The sequence below is a fragment of the Pantherophis guttatus genome, chromosome 8 (assembly GCF_059756535.1).
Source record: "Pantherophis guttatus breed Tessera chromosome 8, ASM5975653v1, whole genome shotgun sequence".
NCBI classification, from domain to species: Eukaryota; Metazoa; Chordata; class Lepidosauria; order Squamata; family Colubridae; genus Pantherophis; species Pantherophis guttatus.
This window is the reverse complement of record NC_142070.1, coordinates 52,787,260-52,811,361: the sequence shown is the minus strand read 5'-3', so window position 1 is coordinate 52,811,361 and position 24,102 is coordinate 52,787,260. Positions and strand designations below refer to the sequence as shown.

Sequence of the window (24,102 nt, the reverse complement as noted above, 5' to 3'; positions counted from 1 at the left end):
GTCATGTCAGCATGGACCAAGTGAAGCTAACTCTGATCACACTTAATTCGCGCCTTGGCTCTGACCCTGTTTCCCCCTGCCCCCAAGGTGTGTCATCAGTCACATTTCCCAACAAAGCAATTTTGCGGGTTGTAGAAGTCATTCCCTCCGGCCACTGTGGATATCCGTGGAGATGGCCTTGGTGCTTGCTGGTTGGAATGTGCTTTCTTTTCACTGAAGTGCAAGTTCCTTGATGCAGCTGCGAGGCTCAATTCCCCTTCCCCCTGCCTATGGCAACTCGAGAGCAGATCAGGAATGCTTCATGAGTAGACAATTCCATTCAATCTGTTCTAAAGGTTGCATCAATTTTACTAGTCATCTAAATCGTAATCTTTTAAGTTAAACTGCAATTCAGTCTGAATACACAAAGTACACTTGAAGATTTGTTGTATCTTAAAAACTAATGAAATATCCGTTTTGACCATTGGTGTGCAACACATTTCGCCGTGCCCTGAAAACTTTTCTTTTCCATCAAGCAGGGCTGGCGTGAAACCACCCCCCCCTTTTTTTTTTAGTTTTTTAGTTGTTTAGCTTTTAATCTGTCAATGGGTTTTAATTTGAATTGTTTTAAATTTGGGCCAAAGTATATAATTCTTTTAATAATTTTAAATTTTGTATTGTTATGTGTTTTAGTTCTGGCTGTGCACCGCCCTGAGTCCACTAGGAGAAGGGCGGTATACAAATTGAATAAAATAAATAAAATAAAATAAATAAATAAACACATTTCCTTTTTTGCAGTCTCTAAGTTTCATTTTTACCTTTTAATTCATGGGCTTTATGTCATAAAGATTTATTATAAATCCATAGTTTTCTCTGTAAAACAATATTCTTAATGGAGGACATATAGCATATATACAGTGGATATAATAAGTCTACATATTCCTGTTAAAATGCCAGTCTCAGCCTGTCAGGGCAAGCCTGGCAGTAAAGCACAAAGATGGCTGAAGCTGTGCTTTTATTGTCCTATTAACAGGCTTGCCACAGAATGCAGCTGGAAGGCACCTAAAGCCATGTGAAGTCAGTGCTGGGAGCATCCGCCTTCCAGTGCTGTTTTTGTCCAGTGTACCCCACCCCCCAATTACCCAGCGGCTATCACCCCCCCGAGTAGCCAGCATCTGGCGTAACTGGCCAGGTTCCAACCAGGCCAATGTCCATGAAGGCTTCCCTGGTGGTGTCCCAGGCCATTGTTGGTGTTGTAGTCCCAGCTGCGATGGTTCTGGCTGCAAAAGGCTGCCCATCATTGCCCCAGCTGCATCAGTTGTAAGGCGTTGGTTCGGCTTTTCTCCAGGAAGCAGCCGACAGAGGCAGGGGACTTCTATTGCAGCCCAGGCCATCTGCGGATGCCAGAACGCCACATCCCCATTGGCCACGCCAGCCGCTGTTCCTGCCGCCCTGGCTGCAGTTACTCTCACCGTGTTGCCCCCCCAGGTATGGCGAGCACGTGGACTGGGCTTGACAGGCAGCTCCCCTCTACCAGGGCACCACCTGGAAGACATAACAGAGAGGTGTTAGCTGTCGTACTATTACAAGTGCCCGATCCCCACTCCCCGGTTTACCCGGATATCATTGGTTGAATCGTCACAGCAGCCTGTTGGTGTTTATTTCCCTTTCAGGTGCCCAGGATGCGTTGGCAGCTGGATATCCCTTCCACCTGACCAAATATTGGGGTCTACCCCTATGTAAATGGGAGTCTAGGATCTTGTCTATCTCGTAGTGGCCTGCTCCCACTGGCCCAGGAGGTCTCAGTAGGGGTCTTATCCTAGTGGTCTGTACATGTTTCAGTAAGCTACTGTGGAACACGGGATGCACCTGGTCCAGTAAGGATGGGAGCTTCAGTTCCACGGTCACCAGGTTGATCATTTGAACGATAGGGAATGGGCCCAGGTATCTCGGGCCAAGCTTTTTGCATGGCACCCTCAGTTTGATGTACTTCGTTGAGTGGTACACTAGATCTCCAACCTTAAAAGGTTTTGGCATTGCCCGTTTCTTGTCGGCTTGTACCTTACATGTCTCAGCTGCTTTTTGCAATGCTTTTTTCACTGCTCCCCAGACATCTGGTATTGTGTCTGCCCATTCCTTCAGAGTTCTGGGAATCTGGGAGTCATTGACCCACTCGGAGATGGCTAGGAACTCTATCCTGTTAACCACGCATAAGGGGGTGAACCCAGTGCTCCCATTCACCGCATTGTAAGTCACTTCTGCAAAGGGAAGGAGGCTTGCCCAATTTTTCTGCTGGTATCGACATAGCGTTCAGTCTTGGTGTTGGCTCTCTTGATAGCCCCATTGGTACTGGAGTGGAACGCAGAACTCAGTCCCTGGGTGGAGCTGAACAGCTGGACGAAATCACACCAAAACTTGGCAGTGAATTGAACCCCCCGATCTGAGATGATACGTCGAGATACCCCGTAGAGACAGTAGATATGTCCAATGAACAATCTTGCGAGTTTCCGTGCTGATGGAATCCCCCTGCATGGTATGAAATGGGCCTGTTTTGAAAATAAATCGATTACAGTCCATATGACCGTGTGCCCATTGCTCTTGGGCAGGTCTACTATGAAGTCCATGGCGATCTCTCATGGACGAACAGGATCAGCCACGGTCTGCAGCAGGCCTACTGTCAGCCTCCGCTCTTTCATTGCTTTATTACTTGGCTGCCATGAAATGGGGGGAGGGGGGAGCTATTGGGATTCTGGGAGGAGGGAAGAGAGCTGGAGGAGAAGGGAAAAACTTTGCTTTAGCTTCTTTGAAGTTGATAACGGTCCAATGTCAACGGTCCTGGCATAGCAGGAGGATGGCACCATGAGATGTGGCACCCACATGACCCCTGGGGGAAATTGTGGATTGGATGATGGACGCTGGACAGATGGGGGGGGGATGCTTTCTATATGTAATTTTCATACCTTTGCTTCAGACCTTGCTTTTCTTTGACTGCATTCAGTTCATACTCAGTAAAAGATACCTTTCTCTATGAAAATGGAGTCGGGGTTTTTCTTTCTTGGGTAATGAAAGGAGGCTATCCTGACATTAAGCAAGGTCTCTTTTAACAGCCATCCCGGGAAAACTACTGTGGGGGCTGAACAAGCAATATCTGATCAAGACAGCTGGACCAGATGGGAGCTGCCAGCTCAGCAGGTGCGTTACCCAAGCCCTAGGGGGAGTAGCAGCTGAATGGATGGTGGGACTCCACAACGAAAACTCCCCCTTGCTGAGAAATTATGATCAATTCATGACAGTCCTCAGAACATGGTTTGAGGACCCATTAGCTGAGCGAAGAGCGAGAATCAGAATGAAGGGCAATCACCAGGAGCGGAGGTCGGTGGCTGAGTACACCCAAGAGTTCCGCGAGTTGGCACCCTACATGAGAGGGTGGTCAGAAGTGGCTCTGCTAGAGAATTATAAAGATGGGCTGAATGAGGACGTCTACAAAGATTGCCATTCTCAGGGGGCTCCTGATGACCTGCAGAGCTGGTATGTGCTGGCAGCGGGCGTGGAGATTGACCTGGCATGAAGCCATCTCTGTGGGGGGCGCACATGGGATCAGCCACCCTCCTTGATCCACAAGGGGGCGCCTAAGGCCGCAGCAAGCAAGGCAGGGCCCAAGCCAAAATCCTCTGCGTGTTTCAAATGTGGAAAGGAGGGGCACCGAGCTGCTGAGTGTTTCTCCAAGCCAGCGCCCAATGCCACCACTACCGGAGGAAAGAGATCGGATAAACCACCTGTGAAAGGCTGTGAAACCGCCCTGAAGGGAGAAGTCATTGAGTTCGCTCCCCTGAAACAGGATGAGTTGGGAACTCCGACCATTGCAGACGACAGCGAAACCGAAACCAATTCTGACGACGACTGCCTGGTAAGTCGGAAAGGGGTCCCCCTGACCATCCCAGTAGAGCTAAAGGTACCCGCCACAGGGGCCCACGGCCAGATGCCAGCCCTCCTAGATTCGGGATGCACCAGGTGTGTCATCAGCCCGGATGTGGTAGAACAAATGGGCCTAAGACTAAAAGCCATGAAAAGGCCCATCGCATTCTGTCAGCTAGATGGATCAGTGGCTGGAGTGGGTCCAGCCCATTTGTAACCAAGCCAATCGAGATGAAAATGGGGGATCACCTAGAGAGCCTTAGCTTTATCGTGGCCCTGGGTATGGAATGGCCCCTCCTACTTGGACTGCCTTGGCTCCGTAAATGGAACCCCTGCATAAACTGGAAAATGGGAGTTTTGCGCATCCGCTCGAAACACCCAGGGAAGGAAGGGAAGGAACCCCTTTTTGTGGACGGAGTGGAAAGTGTGGCAACGGCAACAGACCACATTGTTGGGAAGGAAAAGATCCCAAAAGAGTACTGGGACCTTCGGGAGGTGTTCAGCAAGAAGGCGTTAGACGTGCTGTCCCCCCACCGGCCAACTGACTGTGCCATTGAAATCTTCCCAGGTGTAAAACTCCCTAAGCCAAAAATCTACCCCATGACCCCCCGGGAGCTGGGGGATCTACGAGACTTTATTGACAAGAACTTAAAGTGCGGTTTTATCCAACCGGCTAGACCACGGGTGGCACCACAGGTACTTTTCCGGGAGAAGAAGGATGGGTCCTTTCGCTTGGTGGTTGACTACAAAAACCTTAACGCCATTTCTGTAGAAAATGTCTACCCCCTGCTGCTCATGAAGGACATGTTAGCCCACCTAGGCAAGGGGAAAATTTTTACAAAACTGGACTTACGGGAGGCCTATTATAGAGTTCGGATTAAGGAAGGGGATGAATGGAAAACGGCTTTTAACTGCCTGCAAGGATGTTTCCAGTTCAGGGTGCTCCCTTTCGGACTGCAAGGAGCCCCTGCAGTGTTCATGCAACTAATTAACGAGATGCTGCATGAACACCAATCCATGGGTGTATTGGTCTACTTGGATGACATTCTTATCTACACCGAGACCATGGACGAACACATAAAGTTGGTGAGAACCGTCCAGAGAAAACTTAGGGCCACTGAACTCTATGCCAAACTATCAAAATGGACCTGGAAAAGGTCCGTGCAGTGTTAGAGTGGGCCCCACCACGCACCTGCAAACAACTACAGAGTTTCCTGGGATTTGCTAACTTCTACAGACAGTTCATCCCCTCGTTCGCCAAAATTGCCTTACCAATTACAAACCTTCTGAAAACAGAAGGAGAGGAGAGAGTCCTCCCGGCCTCTCGAATGGACTATGGACTGTCAGGTGGTTTAGAGAAACTAAAATGACTGTTTGCTGCCGAACCGGTCCTTAAACATCCTGACATGGAAGCCCCGTTTGTAATACAGGCGGACGCCAGCGATGTAGCCGTCGGAGCAGTGCTACTTCAAGCGAATGCAGAGGGAAAGCTGCAACCCTGCGCTTATACTTCTCGTAAACTGTCAGAGACCAAGAGGAGATGGGCCATATGGGAGAAGGAGTCTTTTGCTGTTCGTTGGGCACTACTAACATGGAGACATTTCCGTGAAGGAGCTAAGCACCCATTTGAGGTGTGGACTGACCACAAAAATCTAGAAGGGTTGAAAATGCCACGAAAACTGTCCCCAAAGCAAGTCAACATTTCAAATGATTTAATTTCTCCCTGCGCTATCTTCCTGGAGGAAAGAACTTCATGGCAGATGCTCTGTCAAGACTGCCACAATACGATAGCATTAGAGAGGAGGTGATTCTGCCAATTATCCCCTCAAAATAACTGGTGGCACCAGTAGTTACTAGAGCCCAAGCAAAAGCAGACCAAACCTTATCGGGCGACTTGACTAACCAGCTAAAAGAAGCTCTAAAAACTGACAAGTGGTTTTTAGCCACCCTGAGTCTCCGGAGAGGGGCGGCATATAAATCAAATTTAAAAAAAAAATAAAAAAAATATCTTAGATATTATATAAATTACCAACAAGATAACTGGACAGATTTGCTACCCTTTGCAGAGGTAGCCTATAATAACTCCATACATAGCAGCACGGGGTTCACCCCTTTCAAAGTGGCCTCTGGCCAAGATTTCGTACCCATTCCAGAGTTGCCCCAGGAAAACCCATAGATTCCCTCCTTGATTGAGTGGATCCAACAGTTATGTAGCACTTGGGCTATAACCCGCAAGGCTCTGGATGAAGCCCATCGGGCTCATAAAGCCCAGGCCGACAAGAAAAGGGCTCAGGGGAGAAGTTATAGTCGGAGATATGGTTTTCCTTTCCACCAAGTATTTGCAAACCACCCAAAAGTCGAAAAAACTTGGACCCAAGAACATGGGCCCTTTTCCAATTGTTCGGATCATCAACCCCATCATAGTACAATTGGAGGTACCAAAAAATTGGTATCAAAAAATTTGGTACATATAGCTTGTCCCCCTTCCACACCACTCCGTCCCGACGAGTGCACAGTGCTTGATTGCCCAATAACCATGGGCCGTTCACTAATGCCGCTTGCAGTTCCTTTGTGAGGCTATCCCCACTGTCGGCACCTGCCACCGGGTCCACAGGTTGATGATGTGGGATGATGGCTTGTACCACGTCCTCCCGGCAACTATGGTACTGGGGCATACGTGACAGCACGTCAGGCAGAAATTCCTCCCAGTGGGGACGTATTTGAGGGTGAAATTAAACCGTTGAAAGCACTGTCCCCAATGGACCTGCTTTGGTGATAATCATCGTGGTGTTTGTAGGGCCTCGAGATTTTTGTGGTCCGTCCACACCTCGAATGTCTGTTGGGCCCCTTCCAGCAAGTGCCGCCATGTGAGAATCACCTACCACACCACAAAGGCTTCTTTTTCCCAAATGGCCCAACCCCATTCCGTTGGTGTCAGCTTCCAGGATGTGTAGGCGCAGGGCTGTAAATGGCCATCGGTGTTCTTTTGTAACACTGCCCCCACAGCAACGTCACTGGCGTCTGCCTTGTACGACGAACGGTTGGCCGGGGCTGGGTTAGTATGGGTTCCCTTGTGAAGAGGGCCTTCAAAATCTCGAACACCTGTTAACATTCCACTGTCCAGGAAAGGGGTTGTCCCGGCCAAGGTTTGGGATTGGTGTGCTTTGTTCGTAGCAGGTCGGTTAACGACAAAGTGATCTGTGCGAACGACGGGACAAATTGCCGGTAAAAATTGGCAAACTCCAGGAAGCTTTGTAACTGTTTCCCCGTCTGAGGGGGCCTGCCATTCTAATACCATCTGAACCTTGCGTGGATCCATCTCCACCCCATGGCTGGATATACGATAGTCTAGGTAGTCCAACCGGGTTTGGTGAAACTCACATTTGGAAAGCTTCACGTACAACTTTGCTGCCAAAAGTTTCTGAAACACCTGCTGCACTAACTGGGTGTGTTCAGCCATGGTGGTGGTGTAAATCAAGATGTCTAGGTATACAAGGACCCCCTGGTACAGGTGTTCATGCAGCACCTCATTGATGAGCTGCATGAACACCACCAGGACCCCCCAAACAGCATTACCTGGAACTGATAGCTCCCCAACGGACAGTTGAACGTGGTTTTCCAATCATCACCTGGTCAGATTCTAAGCCGGTAATATGCCTCCTGTAAGTCCAGCCTGGTGAAAAACCGGCCTTTTGCCAAGGTCGCTAACATGTCTTTCATCAGTGGCAAGCGGTAGAGATGTTCCACGCAAACATCATTGAGGCCTTGGAAGTCAACACAGAGGCGTAAGGTTCCATCGTAAGGCATAAGGATAACAAGCCCCCTTGCCAGGTTCTTATCAATATACTTCCTTAATTTCGCCATCTCAGTTGGCGTCATCAAATACATCTGGGGCTTAGATAATTTTGCCCTGCGTATAAGCTCGATGATGCAGTTCGTGGACCTGGGGGGAGGGGTGTAGTACCTCGCATTTTGCCTTGCTGAATACCTTCGCTTGGTCGGCATAGACCTGAGAGAATGCGGGCCCATCCATAGCCTGACACCTATTCTTGTCAAGGTCAGCTACCCTCCTGGTCAACCCGTTTGTGTGGTGGTGGACTGGGCCCAGTTGTTATCCTTAGTTTCCGGAAACCCCCTCTCCCACCATATCATGGGCCCCCATTTGTCCAGTCACACTAGGCCAAGTTGTTGTCACTACGATGAATCTGATGAGCTCCCAATACTCCCCCATCTCAAGTTTCACCGGCTCTGTGATATGGGTAGCCGGTGCCCCCCCAAGTATTGAGCTGTCCACCTGCTCGAATCTAATGGGTTTAGCCATCCTACATACCCCTATACCTAGCTCCCTAACCATCTTTTTATTGATGAGACACTGGGTACAACCAGAGTCGATCAACGCACCATAACAGGCCCCTTTGCCTGTGTGAGGCCTCATCGTGACTGGGATGATAAATGGTTGAATGGAGTCGCTTACCATTGGGTCCTCCGCTCCATCATCATCGCTGGTCAGCAGGTTTCCAAGGGCCGGGACCCGCTTCCCCCCGGGGCCAGAATTCTCGCAACCAACTCTACGGCCGCTTGGAACCAGTCTTGGAGTCGGGGTGGAAGACCCCTGTACAGGCAGGCCTGGCGAATCTCATGACCCGGGCCCCCTCGGAACTGGTGCATCAGTAGGCGCTCCGGCCAGGCCAGCAGCCTACCAGCAAGTCGACGGAATTCACGAACATACACCTTTGCTGGCCAGCCATATTGTTTCATGGCCATTAACTCCCCCTCCACTTGTGTACGGTGAGGAACACGACGGAGCTGGAAAGGTAAGACGTGCATCCCGCTTCTCGCCTGCCCCACCTGCCACCCTCAAATTGCATCCCTAAAGGGGGTGGGTGGCTAGGGGCAGGAGCCCTGCCATGCCCGGCAACTGGGGGGGAGTGACGGCAAGGGGAGCGACGTCTTGCTTCTTCCCCACCCCACCTGCCACCCCTCTCAATAAAGAGATGGCGGGGAAGGGAAGCAGCAAGGCTGTTGCCATCGGGGTGGGGTGGGCCGTGTTGGGCCGTGAGACATGTGTCTTACCTTTCCAGCTCCGTCGCATTCCTCGCCGTTGTGTCCAGGGAAACATGTTATAAAAGAAAACTTCTCACGAGTTTGAGAAATTTGTTTGAACTCACAAGGGTTTTTTTTTTACGTGTTTCCCTGGACACAACGGCGAGGAATGTGACGGAGCTGGAAAGATAAGACGCGTGTCCTGCTTCTCCCTCGCCCCACCTGCCACCCCCAAATGGCATCCCCAAAGGGGGCGGGTGGCTATCCAAGGGGCAGGAGTGGGACGCGAGGTATGTTGCTGGCCTGCTGCTCTTTTTGGGATGGCCATCAGCGTTACTGGTAACTACTGTAAGGGCATGTGGGGTGCATGTGGCATGTTCCCCCCCATCCCTCCCCTCCGGTCTCATCTCCTCACATCGTGTTGTTTGCACGGCGAGCAACCAGAGGAAATGGCGGGACCAGCTGCGCATGCGTGCAAGTAGTTGGTGGGGGGCTTATTTTTGGGGGGAGGTTATTTTATTGCATGCGCTGAAAAGCCTGATTGGGCTTATTATCCAGAGAGGTCTTAGTTTCGGGAAAACACAGTAGTCCAAGTCCCTGCTCAGGCAGGAAACCCTGTACCATTTCAGACAAATGGTTGTCCAATCTCTTCTTTAAAATTTCCAATATTGGAGCATCCACAACTTTTGAAGACAACTTATTCCACTAATTAATTGTTCTGTCAGGAAATTTCTCCTTAGTTCTACCGTGTTTCCCCGAAAAAAAGACCCCGTCTTATATTTTTTTGAACCCTGAAATAAACACTTGGCCTTATTGCCATGCACTCAAAAGCCCAATTGGGCTTATTATCAGGGGATGTCTTATTTTGGGGAAAACAGGGTAGGTTGCTACTCTCCTTGATTATTTTCCATCCATTGCTTCTTGTCCTGCCTTCAGGTGCTTTGGCGAATAGGTTAACTTCCTCTTCTTTATGGCAACGCGTTATATATTGGAAACTTTTGAAAAAGTTTGTCTTCATAAAGCAACTTATTAAGGAATGTACAGGGTTCTGCATAGAACAGCTTAAAATTATTATTTTATGAATCTTCACTGAAAGTTATACTAGAAACTAAAAAGTTATTAATGATTGATATAATTTAGATTCTATAGCCAAAATAACTCATTTAGAAAAAACATTTATTTATCACACAATAAGTACATGTTAGTAGAAAAAAAAACATAAATAACAGAAGTATTTTACAGTATTTTAGTGTTTATCATGCTGCAAGTAGATCTACCTTCTCTTTTCTTCTATTAGCTAAGTGAGCTTCAATTATCTCTGCAAACAGATTTCTTTTCAGCAGACTATATGCAAGAGGCAACAACTGGCTGATAATCTTGTGAAAATACTGCAAAAAATTAAAAGACAATGGTAATGGTTTTATTGAAGTTGATAATGAATTTCAGAGCAACATAAAGTGCTTTAATTTGTTTTTCATTTCCACTTTTTTCTTAATTTCTTAAGCACTGAAATTATTATATAGATAGTTATTATTCTCTACTGACCCTTTGTCTATGGAGATTTTCAGTCATCCAGGCCATAGTCCGAAAGGTGCTTTTCCAAAAGGCAGCAACTGGACATTGTTTTTCCTTGAAGATGTTTAGCTTATCATCCAACAAGCTTCTTAAGTTCTGACTAAATTGAAGAAGCTTCTTGGATAAGACGCTAAACGTCTTCAAGGAAAAACTAAGTCCAGCTGCCTTTTGAAAAAGCACCTTTGGGACTACTGAACTTTTGGAGTCATTTGTTTCAGAGCTACATATCATAGAGACAATGATTCATATTTCAAACAATTACTACAGAGAAAAACATGAACTTACATGTGATCCACAGCAGAAGAGGTCTATGCCCAGTTCATATCCCATTCCATAGTCACATTCATCATTAGCAAACTGAACGAAAGTTAACATTTCCTGAATAGGAGCAAAGGCTTTCAATCTCTGGTCATCATTAGGAGCATCTACAATGGTTTTACAAATTCTTTTGAGATTTGCTACGAAGAAAAAGATTCCATGAGAACTATATTACAATATATTCTATACAATTTTTAAAAATTGATTTTGGAGAGATGCGTTTGGGATGCACAGGAGCACAAATTACAAACTGCCTGCAATTCATTAAAGCAGCTGCAATCTATTTCTTGTGCTTTGTGCTTCACACTGTTTTACATTTGGAAGCACCTCTTCCAAATCAAATAAGCACTGCATACCTCTATATATTCTCTTTACATGCAATATACCGTATTTTTTGGAATATAAGACACACCGGAGTATAAGTTTTTTGGGGGGAAAATAGGGGGAAAAAATCTGTCTACCAGGTATTCATCTGGCTAGCGTCCTTAGTCTGGTCAGCTTCAGCACATTAATTTGCTGGTTTTTATCCCCTGCTTGGGGATAAAAAACAACTTCTAAAGCACAACTGATCTTTGGAGAGAGAAGCAATGAGAAAAGCAGGCAAACTATGGAGATCAGTTCACTTGCTAGCGCCTCGTTAGGGCTGAAAAAAAACTTCACAGCTGAGAGTCGGAGGAAGCAGGCAAAGCAGGGAAGCAGAGATCGCTTTACTCGCTAGCGCTTCGTTAGGGCTAAAAAAAAGCTTCGAAAAAGCTACATTTGGAGTACAAGACGCACCCAAATTTTCAGCCTCTTTTAGGAGGGAAAAAAGTGTGTCTTATACTCCGAAAAATATGGTATGTATTATTTTAAAAGAAAACCATTTTTAACTGCATAATATATGCTAATCTGTACCATAAATCTTCCAAGATTTTGATAGTATCATATTCCTGGTAATATTAATATAAAATGGAGGTTAATTGGTATTATTTTACATCTGTCTTACAAAATAAGTGCAGAATTACAACCTAAACTCCCACTGAAACCAATGGGACTTAAATCATGACAATGGTCCCACCAATTTAAAATGGAATTAAATGCAACCAATCTAAGTCTAGCCTAATGTTTTCAGGACAGATATTCAGTTGCTGCTATAGCAAAGACTACTACAGTGCTTTTAATGATATGCTCAGCATAAGAACATCCTGCTTTAATAACAATTATTTGTCCGTGCTATGGAATTCTGTTTTTACAAATGACCTTATTAGATAAAAACATGAGGAGAAACCTAATTACTAACTTTATACTAATTTTTTTTTTAATTATTCCTGTCCACTGTGATAGACTCTGGGAAGATATGTTCACTGTTTCCTTTTAAAGGCATTTGGCTAGTCAAATGTCTAAATGTGGACCATTAACAATGGCTTCATGGAAGTTTTAATTTTGTATTTTGAGAAAAGTTCTTCAATACCTACCATTTGTTTCAGGAAGCTCTCTGTATCCAACATTATTCTTATCTACAGGAACTACTAAACCAGCTCCGTGAAATGTCTTTGTTACTATCTGTTTTGAAAAAAAAAAAAAGCAAGTACTTTACATACATTAACATTAGATATTGTGTGCAGGTACACTAGTCTTCAAATACCAATGTATTTGCATATGTTTTGCTTTTGTTTAATTGATTAATAAGTCAAGTGCACATTTACGTAAGATATCCTGCTAATTTGAAAGAGAAAACTCCTAGGTAAATTGATGATTGCCTAGGGATTCCACTAATAATTACCCTCTAATGTCATCTCTCCTATATACTGCATTATCAAACAAATGGCAAGCTTATAGACTAGATAGCAGTTGGCAAATTAAGTGGGCCTAAGAGGAATAATGTATCCAGGCTGCATCATATTTCCTGACAAGCAACCAAATGCCCTATTAAAGAAATAGCTTTATTTCTTTAAATAAGCTAACTCTGGTTGCATCTCATAACCACAAGAACAAATTATCAGATGTAAACAAAAGCTTGCACGTATCATGGCATTCAGAACAGTAGGACTGTTTTGTTTACTTCTCAATTCATGCAACCAAAATAATGGTGACAAATTCAGTGAGAATGCTGGTGATTTTTCTCGCAAAATGGCCATAAAGAGTTTTAAAGAGCTTTACCATCTCTTGGTAGATTCTTGTGGAAAAGGCAATTCACCACTGGAAAGAATTTAGTTGGCCTTATGCAGATATAAGAGTGACAGTTGTTCATCTTTTTATTATTGGTGAAATATAACAAACAACTAACCTACAGGTAATCCTCATTTGTCAACCACAGTTGGAACCAGCAACTTGGTCATTAAGTGAAGTGGTTGCTAAATTTTTAATGAGTACTAGTTTTAATGTTTGTAAGCTGCACTGCCCAGAGTTGTGTCTGATGAAATGGGTGGCACATAAATTTAATGAATAAATAAATAATATATGGTGCTTATGATTTTACTTCAGCTTTGCTTTAAAGGACCTACAAAGGTCATAAATGCAGGAACTGGTTGTGAAGTTAAGTCACTAGACAGGGACTACTTGTAATAATGTAATAACTATATAATATAAAAGCCTTTATACACAAGAGTGATTAAGATAAAATAAACAAAAAATCACAACTTCCATATCATGGAAAGATAATTGAATATACATTTATATGTTGGTTACATTTCCCCCCACCCCACCCAAATTTGTATTAACATATGCTACAGCTTGAAACCAAACAGGATGTAAAATGCCAAATCATTAAAGAATCCTTAAATTTGTTACAATGTCAGCCTAAAAAATCTGATATCCAACCGGTTCTGAATATTATCTGGAGTACAATAAAAAAAGGAAGCAGTATTTTCTGATTAATTCAATTCTTAAATCATTTAAGATTTAAGATTTATATTTTACCTTTTTAAGACTGGATGGTAACTGAGAACTAAAGTTTTTCATCCCTTAAAGGTATCTGTAATGTTTACAGCATGCTTGTTACTATTTGCATACTAACAATGAACTCAACCTTTTATTGTGCTGACCCCAAGAATTAAATGTGATTCTCTGGTTTTGGAAGAGACTTAGGAATAAACATATTTTAGCACAAACCAGGAAAAAAAAATGATGTATTAAAGTTTACTGAGTTTGGACAATCAAATTTTACCTTCTTATCTCGCTGTTTCACCTTCAAACTTTTTTGTTCCAATGAGTAACCCAATTGTTTTGCTGTTTTAGTTAGTTTTTCATCTGTGTCTTTTAATAAACCACCTCTCTTTTTATTAGTCAGTTCTTTAAGCTTTTTAGACAAAAATAACCTGAAACAAAAGAGCACAAAATTCTACAGTTCATTGATCTTGAAGACTCAAAAATGCCTTTTACTAGCTAACAGAAGCACACTTCAAAACAGTATGATTAGTAGAAATCCCAAAGGTTGCTCCTATATGTACCAGAATAGACTTCTAATGATCAGAAGTGCTCGCAAATTATCAGAAGTACTATGGAAACATTTTTGAAGTAATTCTATGAAAGGAATTTTACCAATGACTAAATAGCTGTTTCTAAACAAATAGGCACCAGATAAAATCTTCATCCTTTCATATCCATATGTAAAACAAGCTGGTACCTAGGCTGATTCAAAAGTTTTCTGTGAAACATTCACTCTTAAGTATCTATGGAGATTCTCTCAGAATAATCATGACTGGGAAGACATGATAACAAGGTCAGCCAATGAATAGGCATAGCAACTAAGTCAGCCAATGGGAGCTGAAACCAGTTGGGAGCCTGGGCATGGTTTAGCAAACAAGTCTGGTCTAATCTGTGTGCTGAGAACTGAAACTGATCTCTCCTCTCTACCACATTGGAGGAACCACTCTTGGTATTGTACATTTATTCATGTGTTACTATGTATATAAATAAGTTAATGAATCCTGCTGAATCAGTTATCTGTCTCTGCTTTCTGGATTTGATGTTTGCAACAAACTCTGACAGATTCTCAGTCATCCAAGTCACAGTTGTTCCAAAGGTTTTTTTTTTTTGAAGAGACAACTGGACTTTCTGGTTTTTCTTTGAAGACATTTCGCTTCTCATCCAAGAAGCTTCTTCAGCTGAAGAAGTTTCTTGGATGAGAAGCGAAATGTCTTCAAAGAAAAACCAGAAAGTCCAGTTGCCTCTTCAAAAAAGCACCTTTGGGACATTTACTCTTAAGAATCACATTTTACACTAAGACAAGCAAAAGCCAATAACAATAATAAAAAAGCTCTGTTATACATATTTTTCAGTAAGCTACTAAAAATGTGGCTGAATGTATTTTGGAGAAAACAGCTGGAAAATCATTTTCACATCAGTATATTCAGAAAGATTAAATATGGAAAGTTATATATACATCCTCCAATATTCCAGACCTGAATATAAACTATGTGAAAGTTTCTTACAATGCTTTAATGAACAATGCAATGCATAGAAATGCAACAGAAAAACATACTTTGTAGAAAATATTTTGCAGATTAAAAATATTACATGGTTGTCCAAAATATTCTCAAATTAGTATATAGCAGCAAATAACATGTAAACTATGCTACTGAACTATTTGAACAAGAAATTTTGAGCAGCAAACTAAGCCATATTCTACCATTAAATTCTGAGCCAAGTACAAATTCCTGTCATAAATAAAAAAGCGCAGCACCTTTTTCTGAATCATGAGACTAGATTTTGACTTTCATAAACAGGGACTATATTGCAACCATTTTTTTTACAAGCAAGAGGATTCTGTTAACAGTGACTTATATTCAAACAGTTTTAAAAGAGGAAAAGAAGAATAAGCTTCATCCCAATACTTCACCCACAAAATCATTTTCTCAAAGTAAGAACAGGTAAAATATACTGAAATGGTAAGGGGTGTATTTTCCTAATTCAAATGGCATAGAGCCAGAAGTGGGCTGCTGCCGGTTCAGACAAACCGGTAGTTGCGACTTGCGGGTGGGGGTGGGCCCGCCCACCTGCCCACCTGCCCACCTGCCCAGGCATTATCCAGTCTTATATCACCATGTTTTTGAAGCCGCGTGCGCATGCTCACATTTTCTGTGCTGGGCGAACCGGTTGTTAAACCGGAAGCAGCCCACCACTGCATAGAGCTATATAGCATTAGCTATATGTGAGTAAAAGAAAAAAAATCCCTTGCAAATTGAGACTGCTTTTCGAATTAACCTCTTTTTACATGATGAAAATGTTAAATTCTTACTTTACAGCAGCAAATATATTGTCACCAACTTGATAAATTGTACAGCCTTTCTGGGTTTCAGTTTCACCAACCCACACTGGCAGTTGATCTGGTATATCTCTATAAAATATACAAGATATTAAAACTGAACATATTTTAAGAATTAGAGCTGAAGCAGCTACGTTACCATAGAGAGAGTTCTCAAACACTATTTTTCCTACCCAAAAAAGATAGGTGCAAAACTGAAAATTTTGAAACGAATCCTTCAAACTGAATATTTCATGTTTCAGACATGGGATTCCAATCAGAACAATCCAAATTGCTTCCAGATCAGATGATTACTTTATGAAATCTACTTGATTACCCCTAGCACAAGCTAGATCAATATTAAGATCTCGAATTTCATCAAGAATTATGGCAGTCTTAATTAAAAACACAGATTTTACAAAAATACATCCACAATAGTTTTATACTACTAGTTTTATACTATAATAAACATTTTGTATAATGACAGTCAGTATAATAATGAAAGTAAATTCTATTGTATTGAATAATTCTAAATTTTTAAAACAATAAAATGAACTTTGTAAGCTAGGTTGTCTAAGTCAAAACTGGATAATACAATCTAGCACTCATACTATTTTGAAGATACCAACTCTAAATTCACCTGCAAAATAAATCACAACATGCCAGCAAACTTCCCAAAGGCAAAATAATTTTTATTCTATTCCAAAATATTCTTGGCAAGTATATATGAATTAAACATCCTAATGTCACACCAAGTGAAACAACATACCCTTTGACAGGGTGGATTTGATTTAAATCAAGTCAATTTAAATCACGATTTAAATTATTTAAATCACTAGTAAAAAAGCTTGATTTAAATCAATTCGACTAAAATCATAATTTTTAAAGAGCAACTGTCATGTCTGTCCCGTAGCAGCTCCTCCTCTGACCCACTGTTGACTAACCGACAGTCCCATTCACTTTAATGGGACGGCTGGTGATGCAGCAGTGATGCAACAAGGTGAGGGATGTGGCAGGCAGCAGGTGAGTGGATGCCCGCTAACAGGCGCTGCCATGATGGATCTGAAATGACAGGTGTTCTTTAGTATTATATTTATAAACTGCTTAGGTTTCACTTTCATTTTAACTGCTTGCTCTGCCTCCTCACACTTAAAGGCTGGTGGTACAGATGCATTTCTCTTCAAACAATCATACAGTTTGTAGTGTACACAGATTTGCAAAACAATGGCATAAAGGAATATTCCTGAACTTTGTTTTATGATTTATTGCATGGTTACTGTGAAATTGTATGAATGCATCAATGCAGTGCAAGTTATTTCAGCTTACAGAGCTTGGATTCATTGAATGAGTTTACAAAAAATGTAAATATTGCAGAATATACAGCCTCATGCTACATAACTAAGCTCCATTTGATGCTGAATAAACTAAATTATTAATGTATCTTAAATAGAAAACTATCTTTCGCTAGATTTTTACTCCAAAATATTTTATTAAAATAAATTTGATTTTTAAAAATCTGATTTAAATTTTAAAAATCCATTTTTTTTAAAAAAATCAATTTTTATCCATCCTACACTTTGATTATCTCAAACATTTTATGTTAGAAATGTTTTTCAACTTTATATGAATGAAAAGATCTTACAAGGCAAAACTCAGTAATGCCTGCTCATTATTTTAAAGCAACAGCAGGAAGAACATCGTTAAAGAATTATTTTTCCCCTTCAGGCCAAGGTATTTCTTACCTGAAATATCCCATATGATATTGTGTTTTGCTGTCTCCAACAATAATTGTCTGAAATTCAGGAGGATCATAAAAAAATCTCCAGTGAAGGTTGAAATTTATTTCTTTTGATTTATTAGTGTTTATGTGTTTTCCAGAAAGAATGTCATATGGTCCAACAAGCTGAAGTCCAATACTTGATTTGAGAGCGTCTATAAATAAAAACACCTATTGTTTCATAATAATAACTGTAAATATATATCAAAATATATATTTAAAATTATTGTTTTTACTTATTTATCTGCTATCCTTTCTGCTTCTAGGATTAATGGAAAGGTTGCATCTAACACTTTGGATTCACTTTCTCATTGAGCTCACAAAATAAGGTACTTGTCAACTCGCAAAGCATCGCTGGCCTGCTCTTGAGTTGCCATAGGACAGGAGGGATGGGAAACTGGCGAAATGGCATAGCAGCCAAAGACAGATGCACGTTCCACGTTTATCTCCCTCAAGGCTGTATCCCAGGGTTACCTCCTAAAGCAGCCAGAGGGGAGTGACCTCCACAACCCTCCGTTGGCGAATGTGATTGATGACACACCCTGGGGGGAGAGGTGAAATAGGGTCATAATTGGAGCATAAATTACATAGGGTCAGAGCTGGCTCCACTTAGGAACATGCCAACATAAGCTCCTAATAAATAACTGGATTTCTTTTGAAGCTTGGCTCGAGACTCATAATTTAATTAGGGCATCCGTCACCCTGACAGTACTATTTGTTTATTCTATTCAGTTTATATGGCCGCCTATCTCACCACATTAACCCTGGGCAGCTAACAACAGATACAGTATAAAACACAACCAACAATGAAAATAACATACATAACTAGCAGTCAAGGCAAAAACAAACCAAATTGCAATTAACATAACTACCTCTTGGTCATGTTACACAAAGGTTGGAGAAAATAAAGACTAACTAAAACAAAAATACTGGATCTCTGATCTACATTACATGAAAAGTTCTGAGTTTGATTAGGTTTCCTACAGCCCAGTTTTAAATACATAAAATTAAATACATTAAATATGCAAAACAGTTATTGTTTTCATATAAAGTATGCTTTATCTATCTATAATTCTCTCTGTTCTCAAAGATTAGGGTCAAATTCTTATAAAGCCAAAATTGCTCTCTATACAGAGATCTATAGTTCAGCAAACCTGGAAGAATTAAAAGACTGATAAAATAAAAATAATAATCCAAAATGGCACTTCCCACAAGAACTGAACATGCTGATTGACATAGGATGGTGATTATTAGAAATAAACTAACAAAGTGAAGGATAAATACATTTTATATTACATGTGGAAAGGACTACTAGTGATATTAAATAATATCAAACCATAGTATCAACCATAGCATACTCCTAGCCCACCATATGGGACTGAAAGACATTGCATTATGGTAGTTTCCCTCTGTTCTTTGTGGTCAAGTCTAATCTATTGACAGGAAGAAGTTAAGTGAGCCAATCAGGCACAGTTGGCATGCTCCAGATCCCATCAATTAAGCAATCTCACTTGATGGGACTTAGGAAGTATACCTTCTTGATCATAACACCTGCCTTCTGGAGAGCTATTCCCTCTCCTCCATCTTGTCTCCACCCTGGTTATGTTCAAAAGAGCATTGAAAACCTGGTTCTTTTCCCATGAATTGGGTTAAAGTGGGTGGCAAATTTGTATTGTAATGTCTGCTTTAATGGAGGCAGTGGGGAGGTGGACTTGTTTATTTTAATTGTATTACTTTTACTGTATGCTACCCAGAGTCATTTTACAATTGGGTAGCCTCATAAATTTCTAAAATAAATATCAAAATGTTGAAGATATTGCTATGCCTAAAATTGTACACACACAACTATATCTATATATGTGTATACACACAAACATTCATATAGAGAAGATAAACATTTAAGATCTACCACATGGCTTGTCAGGTTCCAATTCCTCACAGAATTTCCAGAAATGATAGAAGTCTTCAGGCATCTTGAGCCGGTAACAGCTTTCGATTTCTTGGCGAATACAATCAGAGACATCTGCTTTGCCAGCTTGTACATTTTTTACTTCTTTAATGTTTTCATCCTACCAGTAAAAAGAAAATCAAGGAAGAAATAAGCTCATACATTTATCATTTTAAGACAAGGAAAATAAACTGAGTTGAATGTAATCTGGGGGCTAACTTCTGATTTGTAGCAGATAAAGCGGTGCACTAAGAAATAAGCAGCAAAGAGAATATATAATTCTCCATATTGTTTATGTGCAACTGTTTACAGATTCAAACTAAGAAAAAAATATGCCAACTTAAAGGAAGTTACACATTCTACCCTCGTAAATCCCTGCTTCTAAGTAACACTTAATGAGACCAAGACACTTTGTATGAATGTATAACGTATTTGTTATTGTATCAAAGATCCCAAGGATGGGAGGTGATATTAGCATGGTATTTTGAACTCTTGTCTGTCCCAGTAGTTGAAGGACACAAAACTTCCAGTTCTTCGATAGAGTGGGAATGGAGATGGGGACATATTACTGATACCTGCTTTTGTGCCTCTGCATGACATCTCCGCTTCCTACCTCCAGCCATTCTGGTACCTGTTGTGGTCATTGTTATATTCTGTCTTTCGTGATTGTAACAGTTTCCAAGTTCTCCTTGCACAAAAGTGTCTATGTCAATCAAGAATAGAAGGGGATAAGACAGGACGCGCACACTGCAATTTACGTAGCTAGTAAATGTTAAAGAGTACTGGTACAAAAACTAATCAAGCAGCAAGCAAAACATTGTAGTATTGCTCATAAACTGTTAAATTCATAATTTGATGTTTACTTTTAAGCAAGCACTACCGAACTGAATGGGAACTTCCCAGAAAACATAGGGATATGTTGTGATTTTATACATATTCTTGCTGAGGATATCTTGTATAGGAAAACAGAATTAAACCAATGCTTCTAACTACCGGTACTATTGTAATAACATGCTAGATATTTGTATTGCTAGGTTCAAAATAATTATGTGAACAGCATTTTTCATTTTGATTCATTCCAGATAAATTTATTCTAACTCTCACTATCCTGAGATAGCATAATCATAATGGTTAGAGACAGGTGTTTTGGTTAACATATCTGGAATGAATCAGATTAGCAAACAGACAAAAGTAAACTGACTATGCCCCAGAAGACGTTTTTAATTACACTTTTGTACTTACTTTTCCAAGCACCCCCCCCCACTGAATTCTGTAGAATTTATTTTGAAGCAAATACAAATTTCTATCAAAGCAAATACTTTACTACATCATTCATAAACCTCAATAGTAAGAGAGAAAGGCAGAGACTTGTTTGTAACACAAAAATTGGAAATGCGAACAAACTCTTGAGAGCTGGCCTTCTGACTGTCATTGCTAATAGAGGCAAGAGGAAAGAACAAGCTCAAAGCGAACGGATTGGGAGTAGCTCTAAAGAGGAGAGCTGTAGCCTGTTGTTGTAGGAAATTCAGTTGAAAAACTTTGCGGTAACTTAGAGGTTCACCTGAAGACTTAGAGTGTAGTCACAGGTGTGTGTGACCCAGGAAACTGGGTCAATAAAAGAGGACGGGAGGACAGAGGAAATCGCTGGAATACACAGGGTAATCTGAAGGAAGGCAAAACATATCTGGAAACGAATACTACTGAACCCAAGTTTCCTTACATTTTTATTACAACACGCAAAACACCCGCCTTCCCTACACTATCTACAGAGGCGGAAAAGGGAGGGAGGGATGGAAGGAGGAGAAAAACAGCAGCATATAAAAAGGAAAAGATTAGAACGAGGGGAAAAAGAGACAGTAGAAGAGGCAGGGAACAAAACAGGCGGCAATTATTAGAAACAGGAGTGAAAAACAGACAAATTAAAAATAAACAGCCAGGAAACTAACAAGCCTCCTTACGACATCAAAACGAAGTCCGTTCCAGTTCGCGCTTCTCGCTCTTTCTCACGGAAGCGGAACTAAATACTATCACAGCCGAGTGGAAAACGGTGAGCAGAATCTCCTGCGCTACTGCCCGGCTTCGCGGGGAAAAGCGCCTCTGCCTGAAGGGCGGGGGAATTGCTGTCGGAGCTTTTGGAATCCTGCTTTTCCCTGAGGAAAAATATATTGTAGCATAAATTGAAAAAGAATGATCCTTTTGAGAGCCGTGGGCCTGCTTCACTGGATATTATCCCCGTCCAGGCCTCTTGGGGTTAGTCTAGGCAGGGGGACTGAGTTCTGTCAATGATCTATTTTTTGCTGGGGGTGGGGTGGGGTGAGGATTTATTTTTTTATTTAGTTGCACAAAAACTAAAATCTTCCACTCTGATAAATGCTCATAGCAATCAAGATTTGCTTGAACAAGCTGTCCACCAGCCCCCAATTTCAATCTCCTGAAATGTTCTCACAACCAAACACTGTGGCCCACAGTGTCAATACGCCATAAAAATCCTTCTCTGATTAAATCTCTAGGAAATAAGCTTTTATGGTAGCATGGGCCTGCATTATCAACCACATGACGCTTATTAATGATAATAGGACGTAAGTAGCTTAAAATTGCATTGTAGGTTAATAGTTCCAAAACAGTAATTCCTGTGTAACATATGATCTCCTCAGGCAGTAAAGATTAATACTATTTGTTTGATATTTGTTTGGCATTGTCTGGCAACATTTCTTTTAAAATTTCTGGTCTTTAAAAATCTTCTCTGAAGCATATTCAATTTGTGTGACAAACTTGTGACATTTGTATGTCAATATAAAAACATTGTTTCTTTGATATATTAATGGACTGATACATCAGAATTAGAATTCTATGAAGAATAGAAAATTGGGCAACATATTTCTTTCAGGATTAAAAAGATTTTGGGCTTAATTTAAGAGTTTAAATGACAAAAAATCCTATATAAAAATATTTCTTAGATCCATGATTATTGTTATCTTTACATGTGTGTCACATAAAGAATAGATATGATCTTGTGCTTCTTGCAATACATTGTCTACAGTTCCACACTTTTTATATTATTCCTGATTATTAAGGTACTTAGTAGTTAGGATGTCAGCTTTGGAAGCCATATCAGCACCAGATGCTTCCCCACTGTCAACTTCTTGCACTTGGGAAAGTGGGAGGGGGGATTTAGAGGAGTGATTGTAGTTAGACATAATAGCATTCTTCCCTTCGGTCAAGGTCATGGTGTTTATGCATCTAGAGGAGGACTGGTTGCAGGGATCGCTCTAGTTGGGACACATTGATTGGATCATGTGACAGACTGATGGGTGCAGGGGCTGGATTTGGGGTTTTGATTTACTGAGGGAAAACCAGAACTCTCAGATTCGGGTTTTCCCAGATTGCCAGTACCTTCTCTAAATAAATGGAACTTTGAGAAATGCCTGCCTCAGAGTTTTTACTTGGAGCTGGGGACTTTCTGGAACACTGACATAAGATTCAATCCAAAGATTGCTTTGGAGTGTGCAAATACCAGATCTATCTACAGCTTTTTAAAGCAGCTATATCATTTTCCACAATTGTGTAAACTGAACTATCTTTTGAGATTCCACTGAAAACTCTGAACACTCTTCAGGACTACTAATTATTATAATTGTATCCAATATTCAAAATACACTATAATTAGGAGACACTAATTTTAGGGTTCATCCTTAAGACTTCTTGACCTAGCTCCAAAATGATGTATTTAACCACTGGTTTTTCCTTGGATCAGAAAAATATTGATCTTATAAGATATATTTCATGAGGTTGCTATTCCCACCATAATCCCTATGCCCGTGATGGTGAACCTATGTCACGCGTGCCACAGGTGGCACGCGGAGCCATATTAGTGGGCATGCCAGCTCAGCTCTGGGGCGCATGCGCGCACCGGCCAGCTGATTTTCGGGCCTTCTGGGCCCACCAGAAGTAGGGAAACAGGCTGTTTCCTGCCTCTGGAGGGCCGGGGTGGGGGTGGGGGTGGGGAAGGCCCGTTTTTTTTCTTACCTGGCTCCAGATCCTCTCTGTGTATCTGGGAACGGCGAAAACAGCCTTTCCCACTTCCTTGGAGGCCCTACGGAGGCTCAAAGGACCCATTGTGATGTTTTTTCCTGTCCCCAGCCTCCAGAGACTCCTAGAGAGGCTCCTACAGACTCCTAGAGAGGCTCTGGAGGCTGGGGACAGCAAAAAATGTCACTTCCTGTCCCACCGGGAGTTGGGAAATGCACCTTTTCAGCCTCCGTAGGGCCTCCAAGGGAGTGGGAAAGGCTGTTTTCGCCGTTCCCAGATACACAGAGAGGATCT

General features: G+C 41.7%; 1 protein-coding gene across 8 annotated transcripts; it reads right to left on the bottom strand.

Moving 5' to 3' along the window:
* Nucleotides 1-767: 767 nt before the first annotated feature.
* HPF1 (histone PARylation factor 1) lies at nucleotides 768-21,933 on the bottom strand. Of its 8 annotated transcripts, none has more exons than XM_087875151.1 (10): nucleotides 21,738-21,933; nucleotides 20,355-20,482; nucleotides 19,741-19,900; nucleotides 17,797-17,986; nucleotides 16,049-16,147; nucleotides 13,976-14,126; nucleotides 12,285-12,372; nucleotides 10,798-10,970; nucleotides 10,215-10,325; nucleotides 768-1,524 (listed from the first exon to the last, which is right to left on the bottom strand). In XM_087875151.1, the coding sequence occupies exons 2-10, from the start codon at nucleotides 20,421-20,423 to the stop codon at nucleotides 1,510-1,512; spliced, it is 1,056 nt and encodes a 351-aa protein (XP_087731277.1). In that variant the 5' UTR covers nucleotides 20,424-20,482; nucleotides 21,738-21,933; the 3' UTR covers nucleotides 768-1,509. The 8 variants fall into 8 exon arrangements, with proteins under 8 accessions (XP_087731277.1, XP_087731281.1, XP_034298551.1 ...); XM_087875155.1 differs by having other exon boundaries at nucleotides 21,726-21,774; XM_034442660.3 differs by lacking the exon at nucleotides 768-1,524 and having other exon boundaries at nucleotides 10,097-10,325.
* Nucleotides 21,934-24,102: the final 2,169 nt, after the last annotated feature.

Coding starts and splice junctions, on each gene's coding strand:
- HPF1 (XM_034442660.3), bottom strand. CDS start 20,423: ATGACCACAACAGGTACCAGAATGGCTGGAGGTAGGAAGCGGAGATGT. Junction 19,901..20,354: donor ATGCAGAGGCACAAAAGCAG/GTATCAGTAATA, acceptor TTTTACTGGTAG/GATGAAAACATTAAAGAAGT. Junction 12,373..13,975: donor TGAAACAGCGAGATAAGAAG/GTAAAATTTGAT, acceptor TTTTCAAAACAG/ATAGTAACAAAGACATTTCA.